At 48.5% G+C, this 16410-nt stretch overlaps 1 protein-coding gene across 1 annotated transcript; it reads left to right on the top strand.

Moving 5' to 3' along the window:
- Nucleotides 1–1124: 1124 nt before the first annotated feature.
- On the top strand, nt 1125–10569 carry LOC144135155 (endothelin-converting enzyme 2-like). Its single transcript, XM_077667895.1, has 2 exons — nt 1125–1241; nt 7983–10569. Exon 2 carries the CDS (start codon nt 8112–8114, stop codon nt 10068–10070), a length of 1959 nt encoding a protein of 652 aa, XP_077524021.1. The 5' UTR covers nt 1125–1241; nt 7983–8111; the 3' UTR covers nt 10071–10569.
- Nucleotides 10570–16410: the final 5841 nt, after the last annotated feature.

Below are 16410 nucleotides of genomic sequence, written 5' to 3'. Positions count from 1 at the left end.
GACGAGGAACCGCGAGGGACTCCACCGCGAAGTCTCCGCAAGTCACTACGTCTCCGAAGTCTGTCGCAAGTCCTCAAGCCTACGAGGGTCTCCCGGCTACCAGTGCTGCAACTAGCGGTGCCACTAGCCCTGCTACTAGCAGTGCCGCTAGCCCTGCCACCGGCGCTGTTCCCAACGCCACTGCCAGCATCCGGCAAGAGGTTCTTAAGGAAGGCGTCGCTAGAAAACACGGGGACGAGTCCGCAGTAGAACCAGCGCTGCCTCCTTCAGATACCACAGCGACTAGGGAGCTTCAAGGGCCCAGCAAGGCTGTCCAGACAGGGGCAACTACTGGCGAACGTCCAACGGGGCAGGCAGATTACAAGATGTCAGCGGGCGCTCCGTCGGGACCAAGTATGAACGTGAGTTCGGTGTTATTGTTCATCTTTCCTTCATTGGTTTAAGTGACACTCAAAAGAACACGGCCGCAGGCCAGATGCTGAGACCGAATCACTGCGTTGGAAGAGGGCGACATTCGATGGCATCTGAACATGACGTCGTGGAGTCAGTGCTGCAACATAGAATTATATCTCGGCTCAACATCGATGTGAATTAGTTAGAAACAGCGCGAAAGCACAAGGGCGACGGATGGCACACAAACGGACAAGGTTGGCTGAGCTAGCCCAAATTTCACAGTTTCCGACTTTTCATTTTAGCTATTGGCGTCCTGTGCCGCTGCATTTGTCTGCAGACGTGTCGTTAGATCTACCTAATATATTAAGGCTACTCTCTTAGTTCCGTCATCTTAGTCGTCATGGACCTAAATATGCCCTCTGCAGGACAAATGCTTCTCCCTTATCTCTTCAGCTAGCCCTGTTTCGGTGCCGTAAAGATGCCAAGGCAGAACATCAAGTTAAATATTATATGTGGGATCAGTTGGCTATGAGGGCACCACACTTAAGACTCCGGGTAAGATTTCCGCCATTTTCAGATCTTTAGCATATACTGAGATCGTCTCCGCCAAATGCTGCTGGCGCGGCCAGGAGCCGACTAAACGCTATAGCCACTAAGCCAATGCGGCGGTTCATGGTAGAAAATGTGTACAGGGGAAGCTTACATATTCGGAACGAAACTCGCAGGTCGGGCAGAGTCCTCTCCAACGCGGCGGCCGCCCAAACCCTGCGGACGTCGACAAAGACCGGAAGCAGGCTACAGCGGACCTTCTCGCTTCGATCGCCAACCTACAGAGCAACCTCGAAACGGTGTGTGGAATGTACAACAGGTATACCTGGCAGTGACGTTATCTTGCAGCGGTGCCTGTATGAGCAACTGTTTGAGCCAGTATGAACAGTTGTATAAGTCTGTATATGCAACTGTATAAGCCTGTATTAGCAGCCTGTTCGCTTCATTGTGTGCCATGACTGAAAACGCCTGCCTTCAACTATCGCCCAAAGACTGTACTCCCCTGGCAGGTCTGAGCTGTAGGGCACGTGTTGACAAAATGAAAACACACAACGAGTTGAAGGACGGGTTTGAACTGCACACTCCCCCCCCCCCCCCCCCCCCCCCCCCAGTTTGTTCTGAAGGCTGGCTAAAGGCCTGAGTTAATAAGAGTGAGCGCTCTCATTAACCCGCTCCTTGGTTTCGTGCCGCCGTCGACGGCGTCGTCATCCGCGGCGCCACCTGCCTCGGCCTGCAGGTTGAAAAATATCTCTCTTCACTTTTGGTGGAAATGAAGAAGACGGAAAATTAGAGGGAAAAAAGGGCTGCGGGAGGTGTTTAGTTCGAAACCAGGTGCCGGACAAGGATAGGTGCAAACGCTCCTCGACCCAGCTACAGGTTTGTGTGCGCTTGGGAGAACCTCCGAAGACCTCGCGGCACCCTTAAGGGGACAAATCCACTTTCGAACACCTCAACCCGCAAAGATCGTAGATGTGATGTTCATACCCACCAATTCTGGAAAAAAGCATTTTTGAGCAGGAAACAGTTTATGAACGAAATTTTTTCACATAATGTAAGATTTCAGTATAACAATCAATAATGTCCGCACATTACCCGACGGCAGGTTAGCAGTTTTTCTACTAACGTTTTTGTTATCGTCAAGAGGGATCCCCATTGGTTTGCTACGGCAGTCTTAATTATGTTCGATGCGATCGATGGAAGCACTTTAAAAGAATGATTTTGCTAAACATCAGAAGAATGGACCGTTACCTTCAATATTTCCATGAAAGTATCGTAAAATTTTCCAGTTTTCAAAACTTTTGTCCCAAAAAGTTGCATATTTCCAGTGTCGCGCTCTAAAGCCAGCGTGTCTACAGAGACGTACAGGTTATGTGGCACTGCTGCGAGCAACCTTTCGAAAGAAGTTCACTTCAGAGTATCACGTAAGCGGGATAAGTCTCATTTCATCTCCGGCAGTCTGACTTTGCGAGAAAAAAAACAGCACTTGTCTGCGAAACAATATTTGCTGCCACGCAAATGCTAACGCTCAAACATTCGCGTAAAGCACTCGTAACCTTCCTGCAATTTTTAGTGCGTTAGCACTACTAGTTGCAATCACGGAATTCGCCGGGGTCTTTCCGGTGCCGCGTCATGACTGAAGCGCGAGGGACAAGCAGGTGGCGAAGCGGACGTCACGCCGCTCAGCCAGTGAGGAGGCGGCGCGGTCACACAGCTGCAGCCAATGAGAAAACGGCTGTATCAAAGCTGCGGTGCGCAGATGGTGTGGGATCCTCGCAGGGTACTCCGGACGGAGCGAACATGTGTAACTCGCGCGGCTTCAAGCAGTGCCAGTGCACCTAGTTCGCATTTGATTATCTACGCAAATCTGCTGTCATTGCTGTTAATCTATTACCTGACGCCCGAATGAGGTAGATAAACAGCCGAGTCGTTGGGAGCTCCTGTGGCATACCAAAATCCCCTCGTTTTGTTTGCGGTAGTTCAGCTTCGCTCGTACTCATGCCGCGTTAAGACTTTTAGTGCGTAAGCACTAATCCGATGGGCAACAACCCCGAGCCGAATCGTCCGTCGTCTGTTCGCGCTGTCTGTTCGTGGCACTACCCGCTCTTCGTCGTCTTGTGCATGGCACTAATCCGGTGGTTTTCACCCTAACAAAATCGTCTCTTGCGGGTCCGCAGCTCGCCCAGCGCGGGCGCTCCGTTCCACGGCACTTCACGCTCATCGTCGTCTTCTACGTCGCAAACATCCGTGCATTCGCATTGATTCGAATGTAGTAAACATTCTCTGCAATTTTTGAAGCAATACTTATGACCTTATTTGGAAAGTTCAGGACGTGTGGGCCCTTCTTGTACAGGGGATGGAACAGTGCGGCATTTGCTCACTCGCCAATGAGAATATCTTATCTCTAGTCATATGATTCGGGTCTTTGATCCCGGGGCTGGGCCCTTGATGGAGCAGGGGAGGGGGGGGGGAGGGGATCTGCATTGCTGTCATTGCATAATGCGACGACATGACTGACATTAGCATTAACGGAGACTAGCAATCGTTAATATGAAAAGCGATCCCCATGCATTTAACCGCTTCGGTAAAGCGAATTCCAGCGACTACGCGTCTGATGAGAAACGTTGGTGCCAGTTTCATTGTTTACTAACTCTGGGGACCGGTGTGGATTATGCGGGTAAGGGGGCAGAGCAGGCGTGTGTCACCCACAGGCGCGTACGGCCACTCATTCAAGCATATAACTCTGCAGGCGGACGTTAAAAACGCAGCGAGGCAGGGTGTGAGGGTGGAGTGCAGGTGGGAAGTTAACAGGTCGTGTTACGCAAACGGCACAGGACTACCAAGCGTGCCCTTCGCATCTGTCCCTGTAAAATGGTGCGGTAAAATAGCTTCGCGCAGTTAAGTCAATTTGTTAACGACGCCATCTAAACACTACACACTCGCCGCGTAGAAAGGTAATAAGGACGTGCTCGGGCGAGTTCGTGCTATGTGACAACAAATGTGCTGCCTCGTTGCTGTTTTCTGTGTCTTCAATCCTGCGCTTTTAATGCCCCGCGTAAAAACGAAATTAGACGCTTTATCATCATGGGCTCCGTGGTTAGTCCAGAAATGCGAGTAAAAGACTGTTATACTTCTTTTCTGACACACTTTTGCCCAGACGAGTCTTTGCTAGATCTTTTCATAACTAAGCCGGAGCGAAATATGGACCTTAAGCGAAAATAGGTGTACCCTTTTACTTTGTTTTCTTCTGAGAGCTGTTTCCTTAAAGGGACACTGAGGAGAACCCTATCAAATTTTTTTGTTAGCAATATCTGATAGTTCGGCATTTCATGGCTTTGTTGACGCTTGTCCGGGAGCGAAAGATGCATTTATTTCAAAGAAATTTGGATTCCAAGTTGAAAACTTTTTTCTCGCCGCTCCGATTCAAACTCGAGAACTCTTATGACGACACTGAGAACTCTTACGACGACACAGAACGGACTGACGTGAAACGTGACGTAAACGGACGCTCCGTGATTTCTGGCGGCTAGCGGTGCGGTCTAGCAGCTCCCGAAATGAACGCTACCGCCGCCGCACGTTGAAGGCATCTATCGGGGGTCGCCACCGTCGCTTCGTTTACGTTTGCACCGGCGTCTTGCCAGCGTTAAGATGGATCTCGTTCCCGACCCTGACAACGTAGTTCTCGCAAAAACTCTGGCCTGCATTTCAGCGACCTCAGCCCCACATAGCGTGCGATGCTTTTGAGGGAGCACGGTTAGGTTAGGCGCCGGCGGGTGATTTCCCCCTTCCTCAGAGAGCAGCCTTTGCAAACTAAATATAAACCGAGTGCGGGGAGTCGCAAGGGGCCAGGACAAGGTCGGCGCCTTGCGCCCATCGGAGACTGGCCGGGGCTTTGGGGCCAACGGATTGTGATTCCTTGAACGGCGCGGTTACACGGCGCAGCAGGCGGCGTCGAGGTCTCCCACGGTTGCAAAGACCATGTTAGTTATTTATTTTTTGCCACAAAAAACAAATGGGTGCTCGAGGGCGGTCGCGTTTAAAGTCGGCGGCTTGAAACCAAAGCCGGCGCACGACGCTTCAACGGTTTCCGCTATATCCAACGGGTCCACTGGATCTGGCTCTCTCGCAAACTTGCATGTACCTTCAGATATGTACTGTGAATGGATTAAAATAGCCGAGCTCGAAAAGAACAGCTCCGCCCAACTGCCGCAGCTATTGAATATAGGGCGCACCTCGCCGCGGAGCCAAATCAGTCTGGCCGGGCCGGCGGCGGCTGGCGCACTCGGCGCGAAATAGATACATGCTCCAATCTACCCGCCAGTGCGGTCAGAGTGCGCCGAAGCCGCCGAACGCGTCGGCGGTCAAGCGCAGTTGGAGTATAGAGGGTCTCGCTTTGACCGACGTGACTTCGCCATGCAGCGCCGCAGCATAAGCGCGCCTTAACAGAGCCTGCGCTTAACCGCTAACCAGCGTATTCAGCGGCGGCATCCATGGGAGCCACTGAAACCCTCCGCCCACTCACTGAATAAAAGAAAAGAAATCCGGTGCCGAGGTTCGGTTCGGAATCGAACCAGGGCCTTCGGCGTTTGAAGCGGAAACGCTAGCGCTAAGCCACATCTAGTGAATGCACTCTTCTGATGCAGAAATCTCCGCGCTTTGACTAGGTATATCCTGTCCTAACAGAGCTAGGCCATCAGCAATTTTTCTGAACTCCCTTGTACCTTGTCTCCCGTCCCTAATAAACGATTTCCGTTAACTAGTTTGAAGTTGACTGGTACAGCCGGGAATGTTTCGCCGGGCAAGCGTGCGAATACACAGGTGCTGCCTTGTACGACCACCGACCATCGCGCCATCATAGCTTTTCATCGACCGTGGCGATCATCTGACAAGCCTTAACAGGCTCCTTCAAAAATTAACTAGCACTTGAAGCGGCACTTGGAGTTCCTCTGCTGTTCGGCGCCTGTAAATCGAAGCGCGTCAAAAACAAAACCACGGGGCACGCAAAGCTCATATACGCGAAGCGCCATAAAAAATCGAAACTCTCCTGGCCGCCTGTGGCGCCGCCAAGCATCGGTTTTCTTTGCTTCCAACATTCAGGTTGTCTTTTGACTGCCTTCCTTGTGTGATAAAAGTGCACTATTGGTTTTAAAACAAAACTTACTTCAATATTGATCTGCGCAACCTACCTTTGTCAGCCTCAGAGATTCGCGAAACCAAGTAGGATGGAAAATTCCTCCAAGGTGGCATCTCTTGTCCTATGGCGTCACCACGCTTGTACTTGCGAGATTGGCCTGTGGTGGCGATACCTGTATTTTGGTTCTTGCTATTTTCTACCTTACAAGAGCTTTGTTTTCAGTAAGAGCGGCGTTTTTGTTATCAGGAGCTGGTATTCTATCGATACACGCCAACTTCAATTTCTCCTCAGTGTCCTTTTAAGGGTGTAGTATACAGGAGTTCCTCAGGCGTTCCCTTCTTGTTGCTGGCACCTGCTATCGCCACATATGCGATCCATCAAAATGTGTGCTTTAGACTGTAGGCACTTATTACCGCGTTCCTCAGTTTCGCGCCGTATTCTTCGGTGTCCGCACTGCCGCCTGCCATTGCCGCCTTCCAATGTCCACATGAAAAAATGGAGAAAACCAAATTCCCCTTCTCCTTTAGGGAAAGGAGGGAAGAGGAAGAGAGGTGGAAAGCGTGTAGTGGCCAAGTGATTTGGGCGTCAGCCTCGGCTGCGGGAGTTGGCAGGTTCGAAACCCGCTGCAGTGTAAAACTGAAGTCCTGGGCAAGTCTAAGTCTTGACTTAGTTCCAACTAGCGGGGGAAAAAATGACAGCCGATTGTGTAGCTGGCCATACATATTCGAATATGGTGCGCTAGCACTTCGGTTTCAACTTCGGTTCCAGTGTTAGCACGCATTGTTCACGGACGTAAGTTGTTCGGAAAGCGATCATGGATGAATGCCCTTACGTGCGGAATTTGTCATTCTCCACTTTGCGTTCATAGATTCCTGGAAGTCCTCGTACCATTCCGGGTGCAGTGCAACAACGGTTAAGCGATGCGCCTCTGCCGTGCGATGGCAGGTGCTGCCACCGGTCGGGCTTGTGAGACCCAGGTTGTTCTTCACGAGTAACCTCTCGCGACACTCACAAGTGAACTTCCATCTGTCATAGTGGGCAGTTAGCACAGTGGGCAGTACGTATATACACATGTCAGGTTTCCTGCAATCCGGTGAGAAGGCGGGCAGCCTACAACGGCACAGGCTTGCGACAAACACACCACAGCTAAATGCAGGGAACAGCCACTATAACTGATATCTGGCTAAAAATAGAGCATGTGAACGAAAAATTAATTTTTGTCACACCACAGCTAAAGCTCAAAACTTCGCGTTACCTATACGAAAGCATTTTTTCCATCGTCAAACAGCGCACAAAAAACACCAGGACACGAAAAAAAAACGACACGGACAATAGCGTCTTGTCCGTGTCGTTCTTTCTCAGCGTCCTGGTGTTTTTTGCGCGCTCTTTGAATATGTAAAAAAATGAAGTACCGAGTGAAGTGCCGTTCTACCTTGCTGAACTACACGTAATCACACAGGGATTTTTTTCATGTGTTTCTGCAATGGGCACTGAAAATAAGGATAGAAGAGGGCACGCAAGTCGCGTACATGTTGATGAAAGGCCCTTTGTTGAGTTGCTCATTATAGAGAGTAGCAAAAGCGCAGTGGCACCTGAAATTTTACAGGCCTTTAATTTAACTTCATAGAGGACTATTGCGTTGGCGATGGTGAAGGGTTATTCTAGGAGACCGGAATGCGATGTATCGGTTAGTTCTCAAGTTGCCAACGTCACGATCTAACTACATGTCTGCAGCGCTTACGGGAACCTTTAGTATTTATTCGCTGCATTTTCTCCCTAATAAAAAGCAATTAGTATTCACTCGCCATGCTGCATTCATGTCGTGACTGATGTGAGTAATTTTTCATTTAGCTGATAATCGTCCATTACTTGCCCCAGTTAAACGTTGGTGGTCATTGTATGCCCGCAGGTGAGAACGCCAGAACTGCAAAGCACCAAAACTTCAGAGCTCTTCAAGAGAGGAAAATGCTCCCAAGCCAAGACCCAAATCTGGATCACTGTCGCGCTCTTTGGCGCCTGCATCTCCTTGCTCTTATTCATGGTCCTCTTAAGCGGCATCCTAAGGCAGCCTACGATCAACCGTGCACTCTGTCTCACCGAAGACTGCGCTCGGCACGCGGCACTCCTCACCAAATACCTCAATCGGACACTCGATCCTTGCGAAGACTACGCGGCGTTCGTGTGTTCGGCGTGGGAGCCTGCGAAGACGCACATCGAGCTGGCCAGATCGGCCATAGACGATCTGCGGTTTACGTGGTACAAGCACTTCATGGATACCCTGGCAAGCGGTTCGCTGAAGATCTCCGCAGGACGAAAGCCGCTGGCAATGTACGATATGTGCCTGAAGAAATTTCCGTACAATGCGTCCCAAATGGCGTTGATTCGAGACATTCTGCATTCGCAAGGTCTAAGCTGGCCGGAGCAACCGCCGAAATTGCAGCAGCCACTTACCATGTTCGTCGCATTTAGTTACAAGTGGCTAATGTCGTTCTGGATCACGGTTTACGTAAGACATCCGAGACCATCTGGCAGACGACATGTTTTCGTGAGTCCAGGCTTGTACATTCCCATTCTACTCAATCACCATCGGTCAGTTGCACAGTCTTACGCCAGGTACTGGCAGCAGTTCCTGCTCCTCTTTTACCCGGACCTTGTCGACCGACCTCCAATGGACGAAAACCACATTAACCGAATTCGTATCATGGAAGAATATATCCTCACCCGGCTCTACCAAGAGGTCAAGTCGCCTCGAAAGAAGCCAGCTTTGTTCTCCTTCAAAGATATTGGTTCCCACCTTCGGAATGCATCGACAGCCGAGTGGGTCCGAGACTTCCAGGCTGGTCTGTTACTCCAGCCGGAGTTGACCGCTGATGACCAGATTATTGTCACCGACATCGCATTCCTCGCGACTGTCACCAAGCTGCTGGACACGTACAGCACGAAACAGTTGAACATGCACGTATCGTGGCTGATAATGCAGTATCTTACTATTGCTGGTGACTACTCAGTCCTTGTACGTTACTACGGCAGCCTGGAGACGGCCGATAAATTGTTACCGATATACTGTTCACACCATGTAGAAGTCGTGTTCAAGGTCCTCATCTCCGCCCTCGGTTTTTTCAGCCGATTCACGGCCCGAGACAGAGAAGCCATCGACACCGGCTTCAATAGTCTCGTCTCAGCTGCTGTGGACAGGATCAACCACTCTTCTTGGTTAGATAACGAGAGCAAGATAAGAGCGAGAAAGAAACTCTCCTCGGTGAGAGCGGCGATTTGGCCCCCAACGTCGCTTCTCAACAACGAGACGCTGGAAAAAATCTACGCCAACTTTCCGGAGAAAGAACCCTCGTACGCCCACTATTGGTTGAGCGGACGTAAGGCTGCTAACACGGTGAATATGACGCAGGGATATGACGAGGCGTTAATGCTGCTGGGCAACCACTTCCCAGTCTACGCCGACTACAACTACGTCTACAACGTGGTGAAGCTAGCAATGGCGACCGCGAGCCCTCCAGCGTTCTACCGCAACGGGACCAAGGGCATGCTCTACGGTGGCCTCCTTTTCATCATGGCCATGCAGCTGGCCAGGGCAATAGACGGAGAAGGCATCCAATGGTCGGCCAACAGAACAGCGGACGAAAACACAATCCTGTCCAGTTTTTCTCTACAAGAATTCCACGCCAGAGAAAAATGCCAACACGGTGAGGGCAACAGCAGCGTCTTTCCGGAGGTTCCCGCCGTGGAAATTGCCTATGCCGCGCTGACGGCGTCGCTTCGAGATGCTGACTGGTTAATAGACATAGCGCCTGATCTTCCAGAAAAGAAGGTATTTTTCATGACGCTGTGCTACATGACGTGCGCCAGCCCTGGGGCCCGGAATGCCATATCGGCTGACTGCAACAAAGTCGTGCGCAACTCAGACGCTTTCGCTGAGGTGTACGGCTGTCCCAAAGGCAGCAACATGAACCCAGTGAAGAAATGTTCATTTTTTAGTTAGCTTGGTGAATACCATAGACCTGCAGGCCGTTTACCTGTTAAATTTCTTACGTGTCTTAATTATCCTGATATTACTCAGGTCATGATTTTTTTATTAGTCCAGGTTTTTCTGTTTTTGACTTACCTGAAGTGTAACATTATAATCAATGAAAGAAACTGCTCTTTTTTCAGACACATGAAGACCTTGCGACAAACGTGCAGTGCTGTGAGACTGTTCGGTCACGTACATTTTTTGCATTTTTTTGCCGTTCTGGTTCATGATCGATATGGACGACGAATATTCTACTAGATATTAGCGACACCATATGAGCATCAGGTACACATGGCAATGTTCGCAGTGGACGAGCCTCCAAGTTTTCCTGGCTCTCGTAGGACTTGGACGGGCGCGGTGACATGCCTTTCACTGCTATATGGTTTGACGGCTGGTCTATGGGGTGCTTTTCACGGACAAACAAGTGTACAACTGCTTTTGCATAGTTTCTGCATAGTAAGCTGCATGGAGTGGCAACTTACGCGAACCTTTCAACTCGTAAATCTTTAAGATATAACCCTTGTCAAGCCACTGTGACTAACCCAAACCTGTGCATTGAGTTTTTTTTTTTTTCATGCTTCCGCCTACGCGTGGCATACGGAACACACAAGAATTTTTGGAATGAATAAAATAGCCCTGACGTTGAAGTAATTCCATGCAGTTCTTGTCCAACGTTATCCTTTTTTGTCACTATACCGAGTGCACCTTGTGCAGTGTACATAGCCAGGGTGGTGCCGGTGTTCTCTACAATCACGTCAACACTTTCGAGTGGCCTGTATCATTCACAGCTACGGCTACTGCCACGACGCAAAATCAAAAAGTCAAAGGGCACTGAGACATATTGTGGCCCAGTTTCCGTGATGCACTTGTTAACTATCCCTCTATGGTAAAAAAGAACTTGCCTCCCTACGAGGGGAGGGGGCGAGTGGGGAGGTGCTGAAGATGAAAAATGAAAACTAAATGTACAAATGAAAATTTGTTTAGAGTTCCGCCGCTGTAAAATGAAAATTGGGATTTGGGGAAATGGCACAGTATCTGTCTCGCATCTCTGCGGACACCTGAGCCACGCCATAAGGGAAGGAATAAAGGAGGGACTGAGAAAAGAAAAAGAGGTGCCGTTGGGGAGGGCTCCGGAATAAGTTCGGCCACCAGGGGATCTTTAACGTGCATTGACATCGCACAGCACACGGGCGCCTTTGCGTTTCGCCTACATCGAAACGCTGCCACAGCGGTCGGGTTCGAACCCGGGTACTCCGGATCCGTAGCCGAGCTCGCTAACCACTGTGCCACCGCGATGGGTGCGGCGCTGTACAAATGGGCTATTGAAGACGCCATAATGGCAATTCGGCCACCTGGGGTTCGTTAACGTGTGCATGCACGCACAGTGTAGGGGTGTTTTTGCATTTTGTCACCATCTAAATCCCTAGACGATTTACAAAATGGACGGTTACAAGTGACAATAATTCATTCTAATTTCTTGTTTAGTATATTTCCCGAAAGGGTGCACACGTATTTTACACCTGCAGGGCAAATAGAGTGCTGGGAAAACTGAACCCCTGGTGGTAGAAATTATCTGGAGCCCTCCACTACGTCGTCCCTCACAGCTTTGGCACGATAAACCCCATAAAACCAAACCAAACTTGAAGTTCTTACTCGTCGATTTAGTCATGCAGCGACCGAACTGTAGTACATCAGGGCTCAGAAGTTGCAAAACAATGGCTGTGACGTTTTCTTTTTCTGAAACTTAAGGAACTGATAACAAGCGACCGCGCAGAGTGTGTGTGTGTGTGTGTGTGTGTGTGTGTGTGTGTGTGTGTGTGTGTGTGTGTGTGTGTGTGTGTGTGTGTGTGTGTGTGTGTGTGTGTGTGTGTGTGTGTGTGTGTGTGTGTGTGTGTGTGTGTGTGTGTGTGTGTGTGTGTGTGTGTGTGTGTGTGTGTGTGTGTGTGTGTGTGTGTGTGTGTGTGTGTGTGTGTGTGTGTGTGTGTGTGTGTGTGTGTGTGTGTGTGTGTGTGTGTGTGTGTGTGTGTGTGTGTGTGTGTGTGTGTGTGTGTGTGTGTGTGTGTGTGTGTGTGTGTGTGTGTGTGTGTGTGTGTGTGTGTGTGTGTGTGTGTGTGTGTGTGTGTGTGTGTGTGTGTGTGTGTGTGTGTGTGTGTGTGTGTGTGTGTGTGTGTGTGTGTGTGTGTGTGTGTGTGTGTGTGTGTGTGTGTGTGTGTGTGTGTGTGTGTGTGTGTGTGTGTGTGTGTGTGTGTGTGTGTGTGTGTGTGTGTGTGTGTGTGTGTGTGTGTGTGTGTGTGTGTGTGTGTGTGTGTGTGTGTGTGTGTGTGTGTGTGTGTGTGTGTGTTAATAAATGGGCTCATGGGGGCGAATTGTCAGCATAGAGCTCGTACTGAGCATGTAGCTAGCCATGCTGTTGCCCTGTTTTTTTTATCCTTGTGACGTGCAGTTTATAGACAATGCTAGAAAGATGAACGCGACCATGCATACACCGATTCACTAACGCAAAAGGAATTTTCCACATTTTAGGAGTTGTAGAGCGAATTTTCAGTTCTGTGAGTTGACACCGCCAAAGCTGTAAGAGGTTATGAATATTTGCCCAATTGTGGAAAACGAAACTTTGAATAAATGAGCAGGGTATTCCCCACAGGGCGGACAGTCAGGAAGAAGACTGGAAATGCTATTTTAAGGGCAATTAGTGCGGAATACGTAGACAGAAGCAGAGGAAACACAAGACAAGCGCTGCCTGTGTTCCCCGTTTGGCCATAGCGTTGAACTTCATTTATACTACTTCGGGCTCTGTTACTTTCCCTCTGCCCCACTTCGAACGCCTGGCCCTACTGGCTGCGTTTTTTGCTGTATATGTGTGTAAAGCTCCCATTCCCAAGTGCAGAGTAGCAGGCCAGATATTTTTCAGGCCAACCTCTCTGCCTTTCAAGTCAATAAACTCTCTCTCTCTCTCTCGTGTTGCATCGTGGTGTCCAAGCAAAGCCTGTGCCCGCCAGATCTTCTGGTGATGTGCCGGTTCCTGCCTCCATCCAAGAACCACTCCCGCCGTATATGCAAAATTCTGTCGTCTGAATAGTGGCATCAAGGTCGATTTTTCAATGACCACCTTCGCGTTGCTTGTGAGCTGAGGGGGGAAATTCTCCGACACGGAGTTCTTATGGAGTAGAGTGCGACCGCAGCTACCATCAAGAAAGAGGACATCGCCACGTTCAGGGGAAGGGACCATCCTGGCTCAAGCGCCAACCCAAAAAAGCACAAGAGCCTTCTACTAATGAGGCCGAAGTTCTGCGTCCGGCTGCTCCTAATAAGAGGAAAAGGCGAAAATCAGCGCTGCTCCTGTTTTGTAGCGATAGCTACATTACGGTAGCATTTCGAGCCTTCAGCGTAGCGGCGCGGTGGCGGCGCCACCACCCTGTGGCTGCGCCACCACGCCGTGGCTGCCCAACTACGTGGCGAACCATGTGATCAAGTTCTACTCGGCCAGCTGTAGCTATCGCGTCACTCCAGGTTTAACCAAAGCTAAACAACCGCCAATTTTTTCCTCTGCTTCCGTCGATGTCTTTCGCGCTGTTTGCCCTTAAAAAGATGTAAAACCAGCTTTCCCGTTCGATTTTACGTTTAAGAGCCTTTTCGTAAATTCTAAGAAGCGCTGCTGTGAAAGTGTATTTGCCGATCACGTATTTTCGCTTAGTTTCTAAGGAGGGAGACGAACTTCATAGTACTTTTACAAGAAAATACACGAGGCACCTGTACAAAAGTCCAGAAGAAAACAGCTGCAAGGCATTACTTTATTGGTGACAGCAGAAATACCAAAAACACGTTTCGTAGTGTCAAATCGCACGACACAAACATGTCAGTATTTGTGGTCATTTAAGAAGTGCCTTTTCGCACCCAGCCTTGCGCCAACAACTGCGTCTAAAAACACGGCGCAAAGTCCAAGAGACAAAAAACGCGCTCATAGCTTGCACAATGCAGCTCGAAAGCAACCCAAAAAAGAATGGGCAGCATGAATGCCTAATTCAAGAAGACGGTGCTTGTAGTCAGAGCACAAAATATTTTGTCGAGATGTGTTAGGCGTTAGCTCTATCACAAAACCCTGAAAAACTGTAAATAAGTGTTACACTAACTACACAAAAAGAAAAACAGAGCGATGCCTACTTTTTTTCGGGAAAACATTATTTCTCAAGCTCTACTGATGGACGAATACGTGTTCTATTTCCTAACCATAACAAATCTGAGAGCTAAGGTTCCTTAATCCCCTGCTGGAGACTTGCCACTGCCATTTCACATGAAGAAAAAAAAGTTGTGTTTCAGCAAGCTGTCTGCATTCTTGCAGCAGGAAGGTTCTATACCTTGACACCACGCAGCAACACGTGCATTTGGCTGTTTTCTTGCTTGATTGTTGGCCGCGTTTTACTTTTATTGTCTTGGTTCCTATGATTAAACCTTGTTGCGAGTCAGCGCTTGTCCTGTGTTTCCTCTGCTTTCCGTGTACGTCTTTCGTGCTGTTTAATCTTATTAAATGTTTCACAAAGTCTCCCGTTCAGCGAGAGTGTTGTGCTTCCAGTCTTACGTTATACTGAGCGGGCTCAGCTAGTTGCAGCTAATTACTTGCAGCTAATGAAAATACTTATACGTTTGCTTGAAGCGCATCAAAATTGTTTCGTGCGCTGTCCTTATGTAGATAATTAACGTTCCAATTTCGTAATCACACCGTTTGGGCAGCAAAATTTCCCTATTTTCACGAATGGAATAGTGTTAGCGCAGCGGGTATTAGGGTATGTAACCGGAAAATGTTTGACTAAGCAGAACCACAGTAACTTTGCCGAAGCACATGCACTGCGTTGTGTTCAACAATACCCAACTTCACGGTTTCTATAAAATCAACTTTCGGGCAAGTTTTGTTGATACTTCCGACATAACTGCACAGCAAGGACCGCTTTCACATTAGAAACACACACACGCTTGGTTGACACGTATTGCGTTTTTGTGTCTTCAAATGTTTACATGGTTCTTGCGCTGTACTCGTGTCTGAAGTTGGATACGAAATTTTGTTAATGAGCAGCTCTTCCACGGCAAAACGCGGTGTTCACGTTTGAATAGCAGTCATACGGATAAAACTGAAGGCATGCTTTAATATATCCGGTGGTTAGAAACAATAATGGCATCTCGTGAAATTCACATAGCACAAATAGCATCACATTCAACATTAGCATGCCTTTGCGTTTTTCATCCGAAACACAATACTGCATATTTATTTATTTATTTATTTATTTATTTAGCAAATACTGCCGGCCTGTGTTACAGGCCTTAGGCAGGAGTGAGGTACAAACATATTGATAAAAATGACAAGTACATTGCAAAAGAAGCAGATAGCGAGCAGATCAAAAACCAGTACATACAACATAAAATCGATTACAAAGACATAGAACATATGATGACATCGATCCTGGCAGCAAACGAAGGCATCGGACTTGGCCCAAAACAAGGATACATAAGAGCCCTATACATCCTCCAATACATCAACGCCCTATACATCAACCAATTACACCAATCGTGACGCCAAGACATAAATGGATTGCATAGGAATCGGAATAAGCCGAAACAGACAGGGCACACCACACTTATAAAGATAAGTAAGGCGTCATGTCTATACCGTAAACTATAAAATCTGAATACAGGCTCAATAATTGTTTGGAACCACATGACACTATAGTGAGATTAGTTGAGGGCAATACAAACACCAACAATATCGTCTCTCGTGCCATGCCGGTGTCAAGTACTGCGTAGACATCAACTATTGTCGATACCATGCTCTAACTGGAAGCATTCTAGTATCTAATAATCCTTCTTAGTAGTTACTCATGACTACTACCACTAGTGACTACCAGTCCTCAAGCAGCGAAGTCTATTGCAATCTGGTGAAAACAAATGTCTCATGGTTTAACCTTGTGTCGCTTAGCATAGCGCGTTGGCAGTACATAATGCAGTTTAGTCCAATGTACATGTAAACAGTATGAAGTAGTGTACTGTTGTGCATGGACCAAGTGCAGTGTAAAATCAAGTAATTGAGAGTGCTCTTATGCACTGCAGCTTAGTGTAGTTCAAGTGTCGAGTGCAGTGTAGACAACAATATACGTACTGCAGTGGAGTGTAACATCTATACAGTGAATATTGCTTCTAATATCTAGCGGCTATAATTCTCAATTGTAATAGTCAATTAGTGGTGTCTAGGGTAGCCCGGTACATAAATAATGTCACGCAGTTTAGCATATTATCGCGCAGTGCCGTGTGCTCGCAGTGACCA

Source organism: Amblyomma americanum, chromosome 5 (assembly GCF_052857255.1).
Source record: "Amblyomma americanum isolate KBUSLIRL-KWMA chromosome 5, ASM5285725v1, whole genome shotgun sequence".
NCBI classification, from domain to species: domain Eukaryota; kingdom Metazoa; phylum Arthropoda; class Arachnida; order Ixodida; family Ixodidae; genus Amblyomma; species Amblyomma americanum.
Note: the sequence above shows the minus strand (reverse complement) of the source record. Positions and strands in the feature narration are given on the sequence as shown.

Excerpts from the sequence above, each read along its gene's own strand:
- LOC144135155 (XM_077667895.1), top strand. The coding sequence starts at position 8,112 with ATGGTCCTCTTAAGCGGCATCCTAAGGCAGCCTACGATCAACCGTGCA.